The sequence below is a fragment of the Sabethes cyaneus genome, chromosome 2 (genome assembly GCF_943734655.1).
Source record: "Sabethes cyaneus chromosome 2, idSabCyanKW18_F2, whole genome shotgun sequence".
Taxonomy (NCBI): Eukaryota; Metazoa; Arthropoda; class Insecta; order Diptera; family Culicidae; genus Sabethes; species Sabethes cyaneus.
Genome location: NC_071354.1, coordinates 204,152,118 through 204,176,211, shown reverse-complemented (window position 1 = coordinate 204,176,211; position 24,094 = coordinate 204,152,118). Strand labels below are relative to the sequence as shown.

Here is a 24,094-nt window from a genome sequence, read left to right as displayed (position 1 = left end):
CTAATTTTCTTTGCCATATGCCATCAGTGCTCTAAACCACGAAAAAATCTATGATAAACATTTTTGAACAGTGCCAGTCACTCAAATGTAAGTAAACCGAGTAACAGTTATTTTTTGCTCGAGTAGAATATGAAAACCAACTCTCACCCAGTTTGTTTACATTTGGTTGATTGTTCTTTTTTCAATGTTTGTTGAGAAATTTCTGCTTTTACGACAACGAGAAGATGATATTTTCTGCGTTCGTTGTAACGTGCTTAAGTGAGCATTTTTGCAACTAATTTGAAAGTTGGTGCAGCGTATAGCATGTTATTGAATGGCTTAAATGCATTTGCTATGTGGAAATCACCCTTCTGACAGTGACAGCGACTGAATGTCCCGGGCTCAAAATTTGAGAGTGGGGCCAAAAGATCAAGGCAGTCGAGTGAAACGTAGCGACAAAGTGCTATCTCATTCTCATTTCTGCTCACGCTATCATGTTGGCAGCCAAAACATGATTGCCCATACCAATGAAGTATTCCACCACGCACACATATAAAGATTTTTTGACATTAGCTGAGGCCCTCGTTGAGGCTGTTTGCAGTAGGAATAATATCAAAAACATCAAATATCAAACTCCCGGATCCTCTCCTCCACTCTTCGCCCCACTCTCACTCCTGCATAACCGATCCGCAGCTAATGTCATTCTTGTTAGTGACGAAACCGCAAATTACTTCATAGGGTGGTGGAAATTGTACAGAATTACAAATACAAATAAGTAAAACTCTTTATTCACCTATGTACTGCTACTCATTGACCTCACCCCATGAGTTCCAATGTGGTACAGGTACAGGTGTGGCGATGCTGGGAAAGTGGTGTCCAATGAAAAAATTTATCATGATATGGGTGAAATTCAGGATCGACCAATCACGATCGTAACTAGCGGGTAGAGTAAACACACAGCATTGTGGAGACTCCTCTCTTCACTGCCACAGGGTCGGCTTACGCTCTTGGCTACCAGACAAGAAAACAATTGGAATCGGTCAAAGCAAATTCCCTTTTATTTTTCTCTGTCGACACTTTATTTTTCCCACTTTCTTACTGCCTATTTCCTACCTCTTTAGCTTTTATTCTTTCACTTCCAGGACCTCTCAGTCGCTTCGCACCTTCCGGACACCACCACCGCTTTCCTTTCAGGGTGTTGGAAGGATGCGTTTGGGCGTCGATCGACGTTCCTGATGCCGACGTTCTCACTCTTGCTGCCGGTATTGTAGCGACCGGGCACCGTATCAGGATGATACGCAATAGCGTATTTACGGGATAATTTGAGGTGTAATCTGAGGTTATACAGTACCTATCGTCTATGCTATGAGGTCTTGAAAAACCAGTATATCCGGCGGGCTTTGCTTTATCTTTGTTAGCTGTCTGTAACCTTCGTGACCTTTCGTTTTCAGGATAGCCGAATTATTAGATCGTTCAGGATGGCGGATAACATCTCGCGCTCTCCAATCGCGCAATTATTAATTTCTATCTATTTTCCGTCGTTTGCACCGCTTTTCTTCGTTGTTTCGCATTGGTCCTCTGGCGGCGGGTAGATGTACTGCGGTTGCTTTTCGACGACGCGGCTTGTTTTTATATTGCTGTTGCAGTTGAAAACCGTAATAATCGACGTGCAACATTCGGTTTTACTCTTGTTCTGCGTGTCGCAACTACGTCGTACGTGGTGCACTGTGTTCGCATATTGCTGCGCTATACAGCGCACCACGTGCGACATAGTTGCGATACACAGAACAAGAAAGTCGCACGTCGATTATTACGGTTTTCAACTGCAACAGCAATATTGCTGTTGCAGTTGAAAACCGCAATAATCGAATCATTTTCAAGCACCAACACAATCATCAGTGGAAATTCATTTTAAAACAAATGCAACTAAGCAGAAAGCAGTTAAACACGGCCTTTAAGCTATAATTTAACTATTATTTTCGATATGTAGACTGCTTCAAAATTGTTGTCATCCATGGATGTTTAGTCCGTTAAATTTTAACAATTTCAGCCCTTTGCTCGGCACAGTAGCAGAGTTGCTAACAGGGTTTTACGAAAAATTTGGCAAAACTCCATTTTAGAGTGATTTATCGATTTTTAAGGTTCATCCACGCGTCATTGATTTCTGGAATTTTAATGCAGTTGTTGTGCTTAAAACAAAAGCTATGTTCACAAAAATTTATCATTGTGTTCTTTGCGTCTCAGAGAACACAGTGATAAACTTTCGTGAATATATCTTTTGTTTTGAGCATAAAAACTGCTTTTGAAATCTCAGAAATCAATGACGTGTAACTGAACCTTAACAGGCGTTACGCGCCCCCTGGTTATATCTAGGGGCTTGCGATGGCGCCATGTTTATGTCACCTGCACCCACCTTCTTGATATCTCTATCTTAGTCTACACAGTTTTAAAGTACCCCCATTAAGGGATTCTTCTAATACTGCCCCCCAAACAGCAATGGCCGTCACACAGATTTTCAATAAAGTGGTTTCCCCCCAGTATTTTTGATTGTTTTAGAAAAAATGGCGACGTTCCGGAGGGTCGATTTGCTCTCTGAACATCTCTATAACGGAAGAGAAAAAAGCCTTTTTTCATATATCTCTCAACGGTCCCCCTGCTGCCTTATCTCCCAGCCGCTGGCGTAACTGTAAAGGGTGTCATTGTACACGTTAAAATTGCAACATACAAAATTAATACGCATAATTCGAGTTTTTATCCGATTGCCATCAAACTCACCCTTTTGTCTCCCTTATAAGTAGTGTTAATTCCCTTATGTCAAGAAACATGTGTGGCAGGTTTGGTGGAGAACGCGTCAAAGCGTTCTAGAGTTATGGCGGAATATACGTACATACAGATATGAAAACTCACGTTGTATGTAGATGTATGTATACCATACCATCGCCATACATTTTAATAAATCAGTTGCTGCATGCGCGGTACGGTATTAATGACATTAATAGCACTCGATTGTGGAACGAAAAAGTCGGTGATCACGGTACTGCAGCGGTCATCATTAACTGTTACGTTATTGTTGACAAAAACGCCTTAGATCGAACCTCCTGTTTTAGTCTTGACCTTAAAATGCGGTCAAGCATATATTAATATTTTTTGGAAACCGTGGTTCTACAATTGATGAAGGGACGGTAGGGGAAAGTAATAAAGAATTTTTGAATGGAGGGAACAGAGTGGAGAGGTGAGGGGGGGGGGAGGGGCCTATTGGTAGCTAGGGGGGATATTGGAAGCTATGCTTAACAAGTTGTCGTTGTGACTCATGGCTCTCTAATCCTCCTACGCCAATCCAATCCACAATTTCCAATGGTGGGGTTTAATGGGTTAAACAAACAGAAATTGTTACCTAGGGTATCCCGAAGTAAATGGCCAAGCATAATTTTGCGCCAACGCGTTCGTCGGCGTTATTCTGACAGTTTTCCCATGGGAAGATTAGCGCTGACGGATCCATTGACGCAGCATTTTATTTGGCCCTTAAGGAAGCTATAAAAAGGTAATGCAAGCGCACAATAGAAAACAATAAGAAGTCAGGAACATCTCACGTGTCGTTTCCGTGGCTCTGTAGTTAGCAACTGTTGGATGGTCAGCTCTTAAGGTAGTGACAACGGGTTCGATTCCCGATCAGCAGAAATTTTTCAGGCCAGTCGGTGGTTGCGCTTAACCCTTAACTAGGTATCGAATAATCGATGTCGAAATTCTCTCATTAGTCTTTACTTGACCGACCCAGATCATGATTGCCGCTGTAATTAATGATTCAGATAGTTCTAGTCCCTTGGTAGATTGATACGGACGATTTGATTATGTTAATTATGGATTGGTGGTCAACAAATAACAAATTAAATAGTCGTAATAAATTATTAGTAATTAAAAAATCAATTTGAATAATTGAATCTCTGTGATTATTCAAGTCTTTTGTGTGCACGTAAGAGAAATCTGCAGGCATGAGCTGTGTGATGGAGAATGGATTTGCGCCATTACGATGCAATCACCTGTGAAGTTCGGCTTGGCGAGAGTGAAACTCGCCGAAAGCAACCATATTTCTTTCACTATCTTTCATGGGCTATGACTTTTTCTCCTGCTTATCCGGCACCATCGGTGCAGGTTAAGGTAATAGTGCTAAATGTACACTGTGATCACTTGAAAGCCTAGCCGGACTGTATATTATTGATTACGTGTAAATTGAATGGTCGGATCGGTAATTTTGAGCCCTCTGCAGGAATACTTCTTCCATCCGATGCAAGATGCAAGTGCCTCCCTATAGGTTTCCTCTGTCCGAGCGAAACTTTCCAAGGGGGCACAATCGTTTGCATTGTTTATGTTTCAATTTTAAATGAAAGTTAATGCTGGCGCGTTAGACTGTAGGGTCTTTATGAAGTCTTGTGGCGCTTCACGAGCAGATCGTGACGGTTGAAGGTATAGGTATAGGATTTAGCGACGTTCGAACGATAAGCGATGATTGACTGCTTCGGGTCAGTCGGGAAGTTATGTGCCGATGCCGACAAACCGACAATGGATGTCTTTCCGGTATGGCGGCTGAATGGATTTGAGAAGATAGAGGTTCACGACATTGCACTGTGAGCATAGTGTCGACGAACTTTATGTTATGATGGATGAGAAGATTGGAATGTTGGGAGATTTTCATCCACACTTTATTTTCCGACGGATCCTAATTTCGTTCGACTAATTTCGAACGAGTTGTCTGATTTTTGCGGGTGGAACGGAGAATACTATCCACTTTTTCATTTGACAAACCGCACAGTCAGAATAGAATGGTTTGAAATTATTTATTTTATCTTAAATCTCCGCATATTAATGTTTATTAAGATGCATAGTTTTGCTAAGCAACGTCTAATTGAACTATTAAACAATTAAGAGTCTAGTAATAGTCAGTTAGTTAATTGTCTATTAGCACTGAAATGAAGTAGCAACTTTCTGAGTACTATATCTATAAAGACTCCAAGTCTTTAGAATTTAATCTCAAGACGCGAGTTTTTTCTTGGTGAGTCTAATGACGTAATCCATTCAAGCTCACTTACGACTTGCAATTTATGTTACTTAATAGTCCATTTGGCAAGAATTTAATATACAATCGGCAGGTATATTCATACATTATATCTATTTGTCCAAAGCATTGCCTGTCACGAGGTTTGAGGGTTTACTTCATCGTACGTACTGCGGTAGCGGTGATACCTTTTAACATCACGTAACCGTTAACCGAAGGCGTAAGTCTAGACTCTAGTATCCTCATGGTACCACTTCTGCTGCTCCAGATTACCATAAATGCAAATTTTGTGTGCACCTAATTGGTCTAGTGTTGCTCCACCGCCGCCGTCGGATGCTGATTTCAACCACCCACCGCCCTTGAAAATGCTCCACAGTTAACTCTCTGTTAATGCTGTCACCGCCGGCTTCAACCGGTCCAGCTTACAAGAAGGAAACTGTGGCTGTGCAAGATAAAGTGGATCCATCGGACAAATATCATTCAAACACAACCGCAACCGTTGTTATTCCATTGGGGCGCATTAAAGTGATTCCTTTATTATTTGCTGATGCTGTTGCTGCTGCTACTGGTTCAGACGGCGGCGCTAGATCAGTAAGATGCAAATTAAGTTGAATGCAAAGCTGCACTACTTGGAGAGGAGAAGGGGATTGCTATAGTGCCATTCGCTGATTAGCACAGAGACTCGAAATCAAATTTGCTGGAAGCAAAACTTTTATAGGAGTGACCAGATCTCTAGACAAAATGAAGTACTAAAGTGTGGCACTTGAGTGCTGTCAAGAACTATTATCTCATTTGTTAATTTCCTTAAAATGTGCCCCAATTGGAATGGTTGGTTCCAAGGCAAACGGTCGGAAAATAGGCAAACTATCTTCCGAAGGCGCAAGTGTGTTTAATGTTTTTAATGACCATTCTCAATAAAACGCGGAAATTAAGTCAAGCACCTAATATATTTTACTTATCTTTAAAAACAACTCTTTTGATTATTAGCTTAGCCTCGCAACTAATTTAAAGTAGCAAACTTTTGAATGAATATTAAAACGGACTGTCTACCATTCCAAAAATAAAACGAACAACTGTCGCACGATTTCAACAACAAGATGCCAGCTCACAGTTATGATGCACGACATAATATCCGATAAGTCACGTACTCTGACTCCGAAACCCGTAAGTACTTTTGCTCTTTCATGCTCCATTTTAGTAAACATAGCTATACATATATTACCGCATGGTTCCATTCAAGAGTGAAAGGGTAAACCGAGCCGAAAAAGGGTTGCACCTTCTCCGGTACGAGCTGTTGGGTGGCTTGTTATTTTCACACGTTCAGTTTATGTTGTAGGCGCAGTTAAACATTCGTTTTCGATGTGTCTTCTCAATATAGCAGTAATATCGATATACGGTATATTTACATACATAACTCGATGGTTTTGGAAAGCCCTTAACCCATATTTTACGAATAAACATGCAAACAAACCCTATTCGCATTGACGAAGAAAGTTACCTTTTCTTGAATAAGGGTCTATTAGGGGTTCGGAAGTTTATCGCTGTAACCCTTTTATTTTGCTGGAATTCTCCTTTGCTCTAATATTTAGACGGTACGAAATATCGTCAAGTTTCTACAAACAAACCGTAAATCACGAGACTATGTTCAAAATATTTTTACTTTGTGATAAAAGTAGAAATGTTTTGAACATAGTCTCGCACAGATTAAACTACTTTATATATCCTTTCTACAATTTCGACCATTTGTGTTCAACTTTTCAGCACAGCTTCTCTGTGAAATTTGAGAACAAGTAATTTATTTGACACAATACAATGCTGTGTCATTTTCATTTCGGCAAGGATTTTAATTATTGGGAAGAATATTTGATTATATAATCAACTAGCAGCGGAATAAAGTACAACACAGAATTAACACCGACGAACATGTTCATGTTTTTGGGCTGTTTAAATTCAACTTTACCAAAAAACAAATTTCTCGTCGTACCATAATACGAGCAACCTTAGTGGCGATCGGGTAACAAATACTGCAGGAAACTAAGGTTGTTTGATGATGGAAGAGGGCACTCTTGCGAATGCTGAGCGTAAAATTTTTTTTCTCGCAGCACATTGAATTTTATGTTACTTGATAATGTGGTTCATGAATAATTGACTGGGAACTTCCCACCTTATCTCAAACAATGAGCGACTTGTCGCCTCTGTAGTCTATAGTCCAGGTTAGGAGCGGCTCACAACAGCGTCTTAATCGCAGCTGGCGGTTGAATTAAGTATTAAGTGTTGTTACGAACGCTAAAGCTAAGATGACAGTCCCCTCACGAGATCCGGTGCCCCAGTAATTTAACCTACTACAATTGAAGTACTGCAGATTACTGTGTATTTAGCTATCAGCCACGGTCGTTGCTTCCGCTCTTTAGTACAACCCAGCAGTTGATATCTCATCACTCGTGAGGGCACGTACTCTTACCCGCGCGTGTCAGTGAGGGTGTAAGGTGAGAAAGAAAATAAGAAATAATGCCAAATCTGCTGCTCACGCTCATAAGCTGATGCCTCGTGAACGGGCTGTGGTGAAAGACGCTACGAGGCTGTGCGCTCGCCACACAACATTAGCGGAGTTTGCGTTAGAGGAGTAAGTGTTGGATGCTATGCTTCTCGTTTGCATCTCGCTTGATTGGATGGATTTTTTCCCATGTTGGGTATTTTTATCACTGCGACCATTTGTTTGATCTATTGTGATATATCCCCCATTTTACTATAGCTATGTTGTCAAGATGACGTACCACTATTAGAAGCGTCCGTCATTGTTTGACTAATAGCATTTGTCCAGTCCGGTGATACATTTCGGATAAAGTGCACTACCGTACTGGAAATTGTTTTTCAAATATCAAAGGGTTCTAACAGCCCTCTGTCGAAGAACCTTAATCTTTTATTAAAAATTGCCGGACATCGGCATAGCAGGTGTTCCGAGTCTTCTTTTTCTATGCCACATAAGCGACATATATCATCTTGAAGTTTTCCCATAAGCTTCAGATGATAGCGGCTCGGACAATGTCCTGTTATTAGACCAGTATAGATGCTTAGATCTTTCTTTGAAAGCTCCAGTGTTTTGCGAGTCATAGAAATGTTTGGAGAGATAAACCGTTTCGACTGTCTAGCATTGAAAGTGCTATTCCAATTTGATTCCACTTTCCTACATTCCCATGTCTTCAGCTCCATTTTTAAAGCAGAAGCAGATAGGCCGCAAAAGGGCTCAGGTCCTATAAATTAATGAGAAGATCCGAGTCTTGCAAGCGCATCAGCCCGTTCATTTCCATCAATTCCACAGTGACCTGGGACCCAATATAAGTTGACTTGGTTACGGCAAGATAATTTTTGGAATGATTGAATACATTCCCAGACGTGTTTTGATGTGCATGTCGCCGACTTTAAAGCATTTAGAGCTGCTACTATCGGATATGATGCATATATTTGAATGTCTATAGTTTCTGCGCAAGCACACAGTAGAACACTCTAGAATTGCTTAAATTTCAGCTTGGAACACAGTTGGCCATCTACCCATAGAAATTGACATGTCTATTCCAGTTACTCCTGCTCCCCATTGTTGGTTGTCCATTTTTGAACCATCTGTGTAAAAAACCGTCGAGCCTTGGCGAAGATCGGAACCACCGTCTTCCCAGGAATCACGCCTAGGCTCAAATACACGAAAAATTCGGTCAAAGTTGTATTTTTTCGCCATCCAGTCTTCATTATTGATTACCAGAGGAATAATACTAATAGTCTTTAGAATACTGAGATGACCTGTAAGATCACCATCATAGAGGTTCATAGATCTTTTGATCCTCAGAGCACTCTTTTCAGCTTCTAATTGTATGAACTGATGCAGTGGAAGCATGTAAAGTAAAGCATCCAATGCCTTCGACGGTGTACTTCTCATTGCACCTGTTATTGAAAGAGTGGCTAGCCTTTGAAGTCTTTCTAGCTTTTTCTGAGCAGCTTTCTCTTTTGTTTTTGGCCACCAGACCAGCGAGGCATAGGTAATCCTGGGTTTCACAATAGTCGAATAGATCCACTGGATCATCTTCGGTTTCAGTCCCCATTGCTTACCAAAAGTTCTTTTACATATCCATAGAGCATTTGTAGCTTTGTTTACAGCTTGCTCTAGATGTGTATTCCAATTGAGTTGTCTATCAAGAAATACTCCAAGGTATTTGACAGTGTCTGAAAGTTTCAAGAGTGTTCCTTTCAAACTTATGTTACTCAATGTAACTTTTTTCCTTCTCGTAAATGATATGATAGTAGTTTTATTGGCATTAATGTTGAGGCCCTGCCTATCACACCATGATGAAATAAAATTCAAAGCAATTTGCATTCGGTCGGCGATGATAGAATCAAATTTCCCTCGAACAATTACGACTATATCATCTGCGAAGCCAATTATTTCAAAGCCTAAGGCTGTCAACTGTTGAAGAAGATAATCAACTATTAAAGACCACAATGGAGGTGATATTACACCTCCTTATGGGCACCCTTTCATTGCTCTAACGCTAATGGATGTACTTCCAAGTTTTGCTGATATATCTCGTTTTGATAACATTTCGCCAATCCAGTGGATAACGGATACATCGAAACCACGTTTCATCATAGACGCAATCATTGAACTATGGGATGAGTTATCAAATGCGCCTTCTATATCTAGGAAGGCTGCTAGTGATATTTCTTTCGCTTCAAAAGACTTTTCTAGTTTCCTTACAACCGTATGTAATGCTGTTACTGAAGATTTACCTTCTAGATATGCAAATTGATATTTGCTCAGAGGGTTTTTAACTAAATATGATGATTTTATATGCTCATCAAGTATTTTTTCCATTATTTTCAGCAGAAAAGACGAAAGGCTTATCGGCCTAAAGGACTTTGGTGAAGTCTTGTCCTTTTTATTGACCTTCGGGATAAAAGTGACCCGCACTTGTCGCCATGCTGCTGGAATATGGCCTACTATCAGGCTGGACTGATAAAGGTTTGTCAGAGTAGGTGTTAAAAACGCCTTGCACTTCTGTAGTAGTACAGGAAAGATTCCATCCCTACCCGGTGATTTGAATTGGATGGATTGGATTAGTTCACAAGATTGGATAACGCACGACAGATAGTTGTCACGGACGGGACGTTAAGATCGTCATCGGGGTTATGAACGATAAGGTCGGTAGGAAAGCAATCCCGAGTAGTCCACTTTTGCCATTTCTGGTTGCTGCAACCTATTTATGACTGAAATTAGTCATTAATCGGTTACCACAACTAGTTTATAACAACTGTGCTAGTAGGGATGTATAGACTGGTAATCGGGCCCCATAGTATGTACAATGACACGAACGATAACGGCTAATGATTTAAAATCTTCGCGTCCTGACGCCTGGCGAACCACATTTTCCACGCAAATATATCCGCAATGCCACGATATAGGGTACGGGAGAGTATTTCCAGCACGCTACTCAATTAAATTCGGCAAACATTGCCTTTTTTTCTGCGCTTTCCCAAATAAAATCTTTGCCGCTATATAACAATACTGAAACGAATGTAGCACTCATAAGCATTAATGTGTTAGGACTATTTTCATAAAATGTAAGTAATTTGCTAAATTTTATTCAATAAACATCAAAACCACTGTTTTTTCACTGGCACGTAATCAAGCTAAAAAAACCAGTAGCAATCGCTTACGCGTATCCGCTCTTGATGATGGTTTGGAAAACACACAATTATGATCACGTTTACTTATACTAGCAACTAAACAGCTGTAAATATGATGTCACAGAACCATTCTACTTCTTTTCAACACGGAAGAACACAAAAATTCCCCACTGATATGAAAATATAAATCAATTTTCATTCACTAGCAATCTGCAGCATTTGGCTGTTAATTTCACCATATGGTGCTTTATTTACACTACTACCAAGATGTGATGCAGTTGTGCCTGAAACTCTTCTATCGTGTTGACATAGCTAGTATTTGTGTGACAACCATTTGCTTCTGGTGCAAGCTGCTGTCACTGCAAAACTAGCTATCTTCAATGAGCCGGTATCTAGGCAATACCGACACGTTATGCATCGGTCTCTCTTTTGATCTGCTTTTGAAAAGCATCTAGTCCCTGTGCAGGCTATTTCGGCCGGTCGGATTTAAAAAACACAGACACCACTATAGAGAATGGGCCCAATTTAGCCACAGCGACTTCAGCATGTCTCGCGACTATAACTCAAATTCAGTAGCGTTTCATGGAGACCAAAATACACGCCGATATTCAGTAAATATTATTCTATCAACTGGTATAAAAATCTTGTCTCGAATGAATATAATTTCAACTTAATTCCTGGATATTGTTTAGGCTACCACTTAATGGGCTGGAAATACCTTCCCGTACTCTCGTATTCTCTAATATCACGAAAACACGCTCCTACGGGATGCGAATATTGAGTCTTACTATCATCTAGTGGCAGTATATGTGTATTCAAAACTTTCATCCGTCACAAGACACGCCAAAGCTATCCTCTTCTGCGGAACATAAGGCAGCTAGACAACTCGTAATCAATTGAAAACTACGTGCGATTGCTGTATAAGGCACTGCCTCATTCTGAGAAGTTACAAGCTTCAACCCTCGAAAACAGTTGGGGCAGAATGACTCGGTTATCGGCACTAGGTGAAAAACATCGAAGTACACGAAATAATTGGTTTGATGGGGAAAGCTAGCAAGCGGTGGAGAGAAAACAAAGAGCTTGTAAAAATTATCTGAGTACTGCCATTAGGGAGAACGTTTCTAAATATTGAAGAGCACCGAAGCTGTGTACCACGATCCTGATGAGTAAAAGAATTAGAACAATTATTCCGGGTTAATGACACGCGCCTTCCACGAGAAAATGAACCAATCTCGTATGTGCGAATACCCGTGAAAGAAAGAGGTGTCCCAGCACCTGATCTCTGAATCATCATACAAGAAATCGGGTTGCTGAAGACTAACAAAACCACCGGTAAAGACCATCTACCAGCAAAGCTTTGTAAGCATCGCGGCCGAAAAACGCTGGCAACGGCTATTTCTTGGGTTATTTTTAAGATTTGAGAGAAGTAGACGCTCCCGAATAAATGGACAGAAGGAGCTATTTGTCTAATCTACAAAAATGATGATCTGCTCGACTACTGCAACCATCACGAGATAACTTTGCTTACAAAGCGTTCTCACAGATCCTGTTACGCCGGCTGTCACCGATAACTCAAGCGTACTTCATGGAATACACCATTGCGGACCAAATTTTCACCATTCGACAGATATTGCACGTATTACATCTTCATTGATTTCAAAGCAGCATACGATACAGTCGTTCGAGACCAGCTATAGCAAATTATGTACAAGCACGGGCTTCCGGATAAACTGACGGGACTGAACATAGCTACATTGGATCGATAGATACGTTTTATGGGCGTCTTAGGACACTCTCGTGTTCCCTCGCGACGCGGTGAGGGTTGAAAAAAGGTGACGGCTTCACTTACACGCTTTTAAACATCACTCTTGAGGAGGCAATCCGACTAGCGGATATCGAAATGAGAGGCACGATTTTCAGCGAAGGTAATCAACTCCCAGTCTTCACAAATTATTTTAATATTATAGTTAAAATTTTTGCGACTGCCTAGGTAATCTGAAGCCAGTCTGAAAGCAGAGGCTAAAGGGATTGGGTTTAATCGCGTGAATTCGAGCCTACTTTGCCGTTCGCAAAAGACTGCGATCAAGAAGCAGACGCCGTAGTATAAAGCTGACAATGTACCAAGCCCTTATTAGACCGGGTAGTTCATTATGGACTTGAAGCTGTGACACGGTTTACGGAGGACATCACATACGTACCCTTGCCATGCTCGCGCGGAAGGTGCTGCGGGCGATATTTGGCAGAGCACAAACTGAAAGTGGTGAGTGGCGAAGGTGTATGAGTCCCGAGCTACAAGTACTGCTTGGAGAGATTCCCATCATTTATCTGGCGAAAGTCGGTAGGCTACGGTGGGTCGGACACTTCGTAGGGATGCCGGATGATAGTGTAACGAAAACGGTTCTCTTCAACAAATCAGCCAGCACCAGGAACAGAGGGGTCCGATGTGCGAAATGCCTGGACCAGGTAGAAGGCGACTTGCGAATTCTGAGTCGCCTGGAAAACTGGCGACGAGAGGCTTAAAAGCGTTCATTGAAAGTGTGCAGAATTACAATGATGATCTTATCAACTAATCAAAACCTTGAGTTGAATTTAAGAAATGAAAAGTGTATATTTTTCATCAGTATCCTATAGTCTATCTAAGCATCTAATTATTTACACAATCGATTCTGTTTCGGAGGAATCTCTAAAAGAAAAGAAAAGAAAAATATTAGAAAATCAATACCGAGCAAAATTACTGAATCTTTACTTTGTAATATCGAGACAAGTTTTTTTTACGGATAGGTACAGAGCAAAATAGGTATTAATGGCAAAGAGGTCAGTATATTTTCTAATTTACCTTTCAAACGAGTCATCGTTCAAATCACCTAAAGCCATCGGTTCTGAGCAAATCGAGCATACGTTTTGTAGTTCCAAGAAACAATCGTAGCAAAAAATTCCGGTGCATCCTGGTCGCAGACAAGTAACCAAATCATCAGTTGTATGCCTCGTACTACACAAAATACACCTTTTCGATCCATTTTCTCCAAAAAGCTTACGATAAATCCAATACCGATTAGTTTTTGCTCTGATCACATCCAGCCAACCGATTGCTTCCTGAGGAGCTGTTTTTCTTCCAAAAGCCAATTGTCTTCGAACGATCTTTACAAAGGTTTCTCTCTTCAATAGTATATCGTTATACAACCACACGGCGCGCTCTTGAGCGCGTTCCGGAAAATAGCCCCTCATGATTAATTGGCGAGTTCGCAGGCCATATGGTTCTAGGACTGTAGCCATCCAGCAAAAGAGTAGCGATAGGCAGATCAGTAGATATCGATTTAAGTTTGGCTCCAGCGGTTCAGGAGCACACTGAACCGCGTCGATGACGTCCAGATGCTGGACCATTGGTTCGAATGCTCCTACTATACCGCGATACATGTCAGCAATGATACCGGATCCACGGACCTCTAACGTAACCATCGGAGGTCTTTCGATTCCTGCCTGCTTCAGTGCAGCGTACCGCACCGTAGTCAACAGCCAGTAGAGACAGTAATCACCACTGATTATTCCGACTATTTTCACAGAAGAAACAAACAGAAAAACGGCATTTCTTGCAATGCGGAGTTTTTCTTTCCGTGTCAGTTTGCACGAGGTTAAGCTAATATAACGATTGCGTTCCCTTCGCGTTAATGGAAGTACACAATCTCGGCCCATCTGGCGTCGACGTTCGTCGATTGCCATGAAATCTCGGCTGATGTAACAATTGTCAAAGACATTTTTTGTTAGGTACTTCATTTTGTATCGTACTGATCTGAAAGTATAATGTAAAGTTAAGTGAAATTTCTACTACACAAAAAACAATTTTACCTTTTACCTAATAACGACGCAGATAAAACAAAAACTAGAAATTACACCAAAAAGGTTGAACAAAGTGAACAACCCTCTGCTTTTGTGACTGATTTCCTCTCTAATTTCCTCGGTGATTTGCGAAAATGTTTTAGAATAGTTGGTCTGAAACGCGAAGGCGTGATCAAAATCTACTTTAACATAAAACATGCTTCGAATGTTTTCCATGAAATCGTTTAGCTCTGAAACATGCGAAAAAATATTCATTAGCTTGCCATAAATTTGAGAAGTTGGCCGTACTTCGTTCTATTATTTTGATAATATTATCGCTGGCAAAATCAATCAATTCACACATGTAATCTATAACTTTCACGCTGTAACAAACTGCTTTTGCAACATGGGTGACTTCACAGAGAATCGCCATCGCCGGAATTTTCTGTTTACAGTCTTCCACCGCGAATTGCAATGCCCGGACGCATCGCTCGAACGGGGTGCCAATTTTCTTGTTGCACACAGAAACAGTATTCGCCAGCCACTGGTATCCCATTTTTATGGTGTTCACTGTTTAATTACATATTGATACGTTGGTTAGTTAGTTGGAACTTTAAGCTTCCGCTTTTATACTTACAAATTCGTTTTACTAATAGCATAATTCTCTTCAAGATTTGTAAAACTTTAGACAAAGCCTTTTCCACTTCACTAACAATTTCGCCAATTACTTTCTTCAGTGCCACAAACGGAACTTTGATCGTTTGCAAGGCCTCGTGGATTGCAACCTTCAGCTGCTGCTGTCCACATGTCATTGCTTGGCCCAGAACGTTAACGTTGGCTATCGTATTTCTGGCTGGCCCGTTTAGTGCCAGGACAAATAGATAGGCAACCATGGCCGCTCGACCCCGTTTGCTCAGGATCTGCGGTATCATTAGTAACGTTAGGCATTGGAAATTAGAACTGCAGCACGATATGATTGTAAATATGGAGCCCAACGTGATTACAACGATCAACGTTGTAGACCGATCGGTCTCCAGCTGGTAACGAAGTAGGAAGTACAGTGCAAATGTTTTCATTAAGCCCAGCAACAAGCCAAACGCGAATTTAAACCTTTTTTGACGTAGCTTGGTTTTCGGAGACTTTCGCGGGAGATGTAAGTATGGAGCCATCGTTGACGTCCATCGTTTAGATTGCTTTGAAGGACGTGGATCGATGCCTACTTAGCAACTTTATCGGGAAGACTTTTAAGACATTGATGGTAAAATGACAAAAAACTAATCATTTTTCAACTAGGGTAGTTGATCCAGTAGTTGCGGTAGTACCAATAGTTGCGCTACTATTCATTATTAATGCATATTTTCGTCACCGTAGCATTTTAGATAAAACAATTACATTCATTATATAAAACAGGTTTTTAGAAGTATTGGTAGTTAGACTACACCATTTAAAATTAAAGCATTATTTGCTAAAATGCCAATTTTCCAAAATCTAACGCGCAGTTGGAGCGCACAACTATAGGCGCTCATCTATAGTTTTGCTACGATGTTTTTTCACTTAGCAACCTAGCAATGTATATGGAATAACACAATTAAAGGAACATCAAACTTAATTAAGGAAACATTAGCGCAACTGTTGGTACAATATAATTGAATCGGAAAATTCATTTTTTCTTTATAAAGCTTCTCGTACAACGAAAGCAATTGTCTTGCCTTGTGACAAATACCTTGTATTTGATAAATTTATATCCCACAAGCATTAATTGAAGCATATACCTCAATAAACAAGCAAAATGAAGGTATATTGTGCTTAGTGGCGCAACTAATGGATCAACTACCCTACCTATGGTGAACAGAATTTATTTTATTTAGGTACTATTTGCCGTTGTATTGTCTATTCTCGGTGCACTCCAAGGAATAAGTCCGCCAAAGAATTTAAAATAATTCAACAATAACGCTTTTATCATCATTTGCGCACTTTCTAGGTCCATTAGTAGGGCAATGCCCAATAATAACAAATGATGTTTGAGTTTCGTTCCGGTTGCGTGTTTTCGACTGTCAACACCACCTATGTCATAAGTCAAATATGTTTAACAACCTGTTTCACACAATGCAGAAAGTTCTTCGACCTTCGGTACCCACCCTAATTAATGGAACGGAAATAAGATTATGAACATTTATCCGGCTTTGTCAATACGCAAAGTAATTTTACTCGCCTTAAGCTAGCAACACCTTATTTTAAAATGAGGTGTGAAGTCATAAAACCTTAAGTTTACCTTTTTACCTCCTGTTTGTCGATCCTCTCTTCAGTTCAAAGCCCTGCCCGAAAAAGGCTCTTCCTTTTATTTGAGTTTCTCAAGTAAAATAAGTACGGTTAAGATTTGTTTCCAAAGAAAATATTTAAACTGAAATCATTCATTCATTCATATTGACTCTCGATGCATGTTCGAAGCTTACTAGGAAGCAAAATATTTCCACAGTGCACAATGCAATTTTTGGAGATCTTTTTCAAGTTTTGTTTCTTTTGTCTGTCAACAGTATGTGATTCCCAGAAAAAAGGCACATCATCTGTTGAACACAAGCGAAAGGATGTTGTGAATTAGCATATTTATATTGCTAACATGTTGATGCTTTTACTGGCTCGTCGTTTATCCATTCACGCATAAAATTGACGATCATTGTAGATTGCCGTATTATTTCGGATGAGTATTTAATTTAAATCTACAAATAAATAATTTGAAAATTTGGGTAGGGTGAGGCAACATGTTCGCCCTGTACTTAATTTAAATTAGGATATGTTGCTGCTTCGTCGTACTTGCCTATTCCCGTCCTATCCAACACAAATTATTAAAAATATCAGCATTTTCATGACACACAATCCAAAACTAGTTAATCACTAATATTTTAGTTTGTTGTCATCATACGCGATCAATCAAAGTGAGCTGAGATCTATTTGAATGCTTTTTATCATCAAAGAAGTCCTACCAGAACCAGCCAAATTTCCTACGTTTTTTCGTGCAACGAAGATGAAAATGTCGACTAATCGTTTTAATTTCCGTTATTCACAAATGAAAATAACTCACGCAAGGCATTGTCGTTATGTACAGCCAGGAAAACTTGCCTGACCTGCATGCCGTCCTACACAAATACATGCGCGCTAGCTTCGTAAACATTGTGATTTTTAGTTCAAACGATGAACAAATTTGATGGACGGATTTTAAAACGGTACGACGAATTTAAGAAATAAAGTCAGTTGCGTAATTTCAATAATATGCTTTAATAATTGCTTTTCAGTGATTTCAAAGTTCACGGATCGGAAGGTAAGTGTGTTTCAGTCAAATCAGCACAAGAACTTCTCGAGTATTCATAAATTCATCCAGCAAATGATGAAAATTAGAATGGTTTTACTCTCACGTTTCCTGCCAGCAACCATGATCTCGTTATGGCAGTGTCAATGGTAGAACCAAATCTCGTTGCCTTCCATTAAAAAGGGTTGAAGGGTCTCTTCCACTACTCTATGGTTGATTTCGATGATATCGACGTCATCCGCAAAACCAACGAGCATGTGATATTTTGTGATGATAGTCCCGTTCTTTTACACGTTTGCTCTTCGTAATGCGCCTCCCAAGGCGATGTTGCATAACAGATTAGAGAGAACATGCTCTTGTTATAATACATCCAACATTACGAAACTGGCTGGGGTCTCACCCGCTATCCTGAGACATTATTTTGAACCAGCTAGCGTCGCGCGAATCAGCACTACTAGCTTCATCGAAAAACCATGTTCTATTTAGCATTATCTGCCATAGCTAATTCCGTTTGACTGAATCATACACAGTGTTAAAGTCCACAAACAGATGATGAGTCTGCAAGTTGTACTCATGGAACTTGTGTAGTAACTGACATAGGGTAAACTGCTGATCCGTCGTGGAGCTATCTAAAAATCTTGGTATTCGCCGACGAACGACTCCACTAACGGTGATAAGCCAAGTAACAATTTGGATTTTATTGCACTCTTATGATGGCATTTAAGAGCAAAATTGGTCTTGAAGACCACCATAAGAGTACAATAAAACTCACATTGTTGCTCGGGAATCTATAGAACACCTGATACGGAAGAGCACCTTTTAAGAAGAGTTGAGTAATATAATGTCTCGATAATTTTATCCTTTTAAGCAGCCTTACCATTTTCCAATCCACTAATTTCCTTCTTAACCTCTTCCAGTGTTGGTTGTTTCGTAGCTTGGCCATCGCTCACAATTCTTATCTCGTTCCTGCTGACCTCCTTGTGTACCTCTCCATTCAACAGCGTCTGGAAGTGCTCCATCCATCTGGCCGCTACCGCCGTCACTCTCTGGCATTCAGCATAAAGCCTGCTGTAACGCTGTATTCCACGGGTCGTGCCTACCACTCTCTTGCAGGTATTTCAATGACACCTTGGAGGTTCCCCCACCTTATATCTTCTTCCCTTTCTTCCTTATGTTCTGCAATTCGTTAATCAAGCTCTATTGCGTATTCCGCTGTCATGTCATCTGCCGTCAACCGCTGGGTGTTGAAACGTAGGGTTCTCTCAGTGCGAGCCTACGCGCTTTCGACGACCTTGCGCGATTTGGTGCCCAAAAAGGCCGTACTTTGATGATATCCGAAAACCGTCGACCGTTAATTAAGACAGGATAGATCTGAGAGCTACAGTTTCCAATTTGAATCCCTCCGGGTGTGTTTCCAAATAATTAGACATTTCTTTGGTCGCGGCAAAGTTTATCAACCCTAGACGGTTATTGGTCGACAGATGAAGGCTATACCTTACAGTGCCAGCACAGAATTCCTCCTATCCGATCTGCGTATTTGCATCTCCGATGATGTTTTGGGCACTCTCCATAGATAGTCCCGTAGGACTCGTCCTTATTATCCACGGGCGAACAAAAATTCATAAAGAATCTCTGAAGCTATTTGCATAGAAATCATGTGGAGGAATTCTGCACAAGATTCGTACAGAATTCCTTGCTTATAGAACCAGAATTTTTGTAAGAGAATCCAATAGGTGAACCCCCGGAATAATATAACTCGGTAATGGAATCGCCTTGACTTTGAATTCTCGGGATTCCGAAAGCAGGAATCCTGGTGTGTTAGTAAGATTAATCGAAGTTATCATTTGTCGGAGCGCAGACATTGATTAGGCTGTAGTTGAAGAATTTGTTCGTAATTGTCAACAAATATATACGGTCGTCTAAGGACCTCCACCGGAAAACTCGTTGCTTTAGCTTTCCCAATAATACTACGAAACCGACTCCATGTTCTGCGTTTCTACCGCCACTGTAATAGATGTGGTACTTGAAAGAAATGCTCTAAAGAAAGACCCTATTGTAGGTCTACTGCAGTCCCTTTCTCCGAAATTTTGCCCCCGAACTTCCTGAATATTTAGCATTTATCTCCGAGTCGATGTAGCTCTCGAGCAAGCAATCCAGCTGGGACCGGTTCATGGCGAGTTCGGACATTCCAGGTACCGAGTTTCCAATCGTTATCCACTAATCGTTTCCTTGTTCTTTGCCGTGTCCTATAACCACCACTGATTCATTCCTTATTTCCATTCTTGTTGTTCGTGGTATATGAGAGTTTCGATGCACTACCTTGCCGGAGTCGCGATACCTACATCCCGCTGTTTGACAGACAGCTGTATGATGGCTATCGATCGTCTTCGTTCAGCTTAGATCTGTGAAGAGGCATTAGGTAGGGGCTTGAGAGGGTGTTCACGTTAAAATTGCAACACACAAAATTAATTCACATAATTCGAGTTTTTATCCGATTGCTATCAAGCTTTCAAAGCATCAAATGAAACAATTAAACTTAGTTTTAGCGTCTTTATTTTATTGAATTTCGCCTCCGTATCCGAATGCCCGCACTTTGGCCTTAACCCCACTCATGAAATTTTGCACAACCTCAGATCGACATGTTTTGCATATTTAGCCATGCCTTCTTCATTTCATCAACTGTTTTGACTACTTTAGGATGTTTCTGAAGATGTGCTTCATAATAACCCAGTATTTTTCGATTGGCCGCAGCACCGGTGTACTTGAGGGATTATGATTTTGGCACGAAATCGACATTACTTGCCTTATGCCACTCCAGCACGGCCTTTGCGTAATGGCGTGAAGCCAAATTCTACCAAGAGATCGTAGGACAGTTGTGAGACTTCAGAAGAAGAAGAAGTCGCTTTTGGAGACACTCTTTCAAATACACCGGTTCATTCATAACATGTGTGGTCACGAAAGTAGTACTTCGTTGTCCACATGAACAAATTGCTTACCAAATCAAGAATGTTCGACAATTAGCATTTGGATTGACTCTGATTGAGTTGAGAATGAGCCAGCGGTGTTCGTGGAGATAAAATAAAACACTAAAAAATCGCACGTTTAATTGAATATCATTGAGAATGTATAGAATCACAGTAGACATTTGTATCAGTGTAAGTTGATTTGTTTACATCAAAAAGTCACTGATTCAAGCGCGTTGCTTGAAAAAAGTTTGCAATAAAATTTCGATTTATTCGCTTGTGGGTTGGCTGAAGTGTTGAATTATCCCAAACTCCTAGTTATTGAGGAAAGGAGCGAACGAGGTTTGCCGAGAAGCAGTCGACTGGAACCACAAGGACAGCGTAGAAGAGGCAGACTCACTGGCTCATGGCGACGCAGCTTAGCCAACGACATCCGGGCTGTAGACAAGAACCTGTCTTGGCGACAGGTAAAAGCCATGGCGGGTAACCGTCAGCAGTGGAGATCTCTGATTTCATCCCTTTGTTCTGCCGGACCGGCGGACATGGACACATAAGTAAGTAAAGTAAGTCCCAGTTATTGCTATGTCCTAAAACTATTTGGAGGACGCTTGACCATATCGATAGGAAATCCAGGTAAAAGGCTGCTGATTCTGACTCACCAGAACGTGGTGGTTATTTAGAAATGGAACCTGACGTTGTCATCGAGACATAAGGTGAAAATGGTAAGAGCTTTGCAATCATTTGTCCAGAAAGCAAAGAAGAGGGTTTGGTTTGAGAAATTTCAAGGCGCGGGTTATACCGACCGTAATGTGATGCAACATCTGAAGGCAAAAACGCCGAAGAAAGCTATTCGAAAGTTTGCTAACAAAATATGATTGTGTCGTTATGGATGATGAAACGTACCACAAGTAGAGCCTTTTCCGGACAAATTCCCAAGCTAAAAATGAAGTTGAGGTTTCAGTAAAAGTCCCACGTTTGACAAGCAATTTGTACCTGTCAACTAGAAAATGACGCTACTTCTGGAACCATAAGCCGAGACTGAATATTTCCTTACTAGTTTTTCTAGTGCAGTATGAAGTTTATTACTTTTTCTTTCACTTTTCAAATTCGTCTAAACAGCTGTACAACGACAATGGCGTCTCTGTGGTGTCCGAGCAAACACATCTCTTGTCAGTACCTGTTTAGTTGTACTTCTATTTGAAGCGTAAGCATCTAAGTCAGGTCAATGAATTAGACTGTATAGAAAGAATCCTTGCTAACTGCGCTGTTCTGTCTGCAAATGAACATAGCAATTCGAATCAGCGACCTTCAACCTGACGTGACAGCTTGAGCCGGTAACTGTTATCACTATCACTACACATACCGTTAGGCTATATCTATGCTGTAAAGGGCAGCACAATCTTGCTGCCGGTTCCAGCTCACGGCATATAGGGTTTGAAGCAAACTGCTGTAGAAGCATTGATGCTCTAGCAGCCGAGAGTTGAAGTAACTGTAACGAAAACATATTCTCAATGAATACTCTCTCATTCATCGTCGAAATGAATTTCGCCCGTTTTGCAGCGGTGTTTCTTTTTTTCTCTCACACCTATTTGAATGATGCTCAAGAGAGCATTCACAGTTGAGCAGCAAAATATTTGAATTCCTTCAACCATTATATCGCCACAATTTATGGCTGAGCTTTGATCCGATTTCTAAGAAGGATATTCGCCTCCGAAACCTAAAATAGCTCACTTCCTAGTTCGCGCGTTCGCCACCGATGTGTGGTGTGTGTGCGGTGATGGTTGGTCTCTTTGATTTGAAGTCTAGTGTTCACTCTATTAGCACTGCTTCTGAAATTCGCTTTTACTTATGAATAAGCCAGCTATTGCTTCCACTAATGGACTGATGGTGATGGAACAGGGTTGCGTTTTGCGTGTTATAACCGGAATGGGCAGTGATTTGAGATATTTGCTGGCTGTTTATTGTTTACGGGCGTCGCTTTTTCGGTCCGTCTTATTCGACGTTTGACGTTGCGGTTTTGTTCCCTTTACTTTACAGCTACTGTTTTTCTCCTGTTCGTAACCAGCAAAAATTGATGAATGTGTGACAGGTTGTTTAGAATGGTAATTTGATGATACCGCAGAAAAATAAACTCTTGGAAATTTGAAAGCACCAAGATTGATGACCGTTCAGCTGGAAATTCACTTATGTATTATTATCGGCTGATGGATTTGGAAAGTGTTTTGCGGTGTTTTGTTGGAGAGATGCGATACATTTTGAAATGTTTCAAACACATAGATTGAGACATCTATAGATCATCCTTTAAAATACCCAATTTCTTTTGGAATTAACTCAATCCTAGTGCCTCATATGAATTGACAAGAAAAAAGGCTTATCTAGAGCACAGACAAATAGACATAATACACTTAATTTTTCGTTCTTTGCATGCCATAACATTCATTTCGAATTTGGTATTGATTGAGAATGTCTCCTTATTTGTTATAGAGACGCTTTTTAACGAAGGCAAGGGGGAAGGCTATTTGCAAAATAGTTGATATTATGAGGAATACCGTTCATAGATGGTGCTACGATATTTTCTGCGAGATTTTCTTAAAAGACTGATCTGTTTATCTCTCGCTAGACTAAAATAGTAATATTGATACACTGGGAATAACCGAGTCTCGTTGGGAGTTCGGTTGTGACTTATCTTACTTATCTGATCAACCATCTCTTTTATACCTGCGGTATCCCTTTATCCCTTCCATATACATTTTATCCAATCCTATACTAGGTTATATCAAGTTTTTATTGATTTTGTTCAAATTGATTCACAGTATGTACTCCATCATAAATATTAAATTGAAAAAATTAGCATTAATTTCAAGGTAAAATGGTTTAGGCATTTCAAACTCGTGCCGTCATAAAATATACTTATTATGTTTGAAATCACATTACTATTCGAACCAATAAAATCCACCAATAAAATGATGTATTTGGTAATAATTTTATCTGTGCTATTAGCTATGTACGCAAGCATACTGAGCACTTTAATCCTGCTTGGTATGCGAGGAATGTCCTCTAAGTGTGCGAAATTCCGATACGCCATCCATTAACATCACAGTCTGAGTCTAAGCACGCGATATAATTTATTCAAATCAGTTTCAGTCTACTCCGGACTGGTAAGTGTCTTTATATGTGGGATTGCCACAGTAAAATGTTTTCTATTTTAAGCTGATTGGTAGTTCTTTTTTAGCTTCGTTGGTCGGTACCAAATGAAGTGGTATTGGTTAATCACTTGCTCTTCAAAGGTTGTGATTCGAATATGCCACAAAA

At 40.4% G+C, this 24,094-nt stretch overlaps 1 protein-coding gene across 1 annotated transcript; it reads right to left on the bottom strand.

Moving 5' to 3' along the window:
• Positions 1-13,354: 13,354 nt before the first annotated feature.
• On the bottom strand, positions 13,355-15,591 carry LOC128736561 (DC-STAMP domain-containing protein 2). Its single transcript, XM_053831047.1, has 5 exons — positions 15,153-15,591; positions 14,825-15,085; positions 14,553-14,766; positions 13,539-14,489; positions 13,355-13,385 (listed from the first exon to the last, which is right to left on the bottom strand). Exons 1-5 carry the CDS (start codon positions 15,589-15,591, stop codon positions 13,355-13,357), a joined length of 1,896 nt encoding a protein of 631 aa, XP_053687022.1.
• Between the last annotated feature and the right edge of the window lie 8,503 nt (positions 15,592-24,094).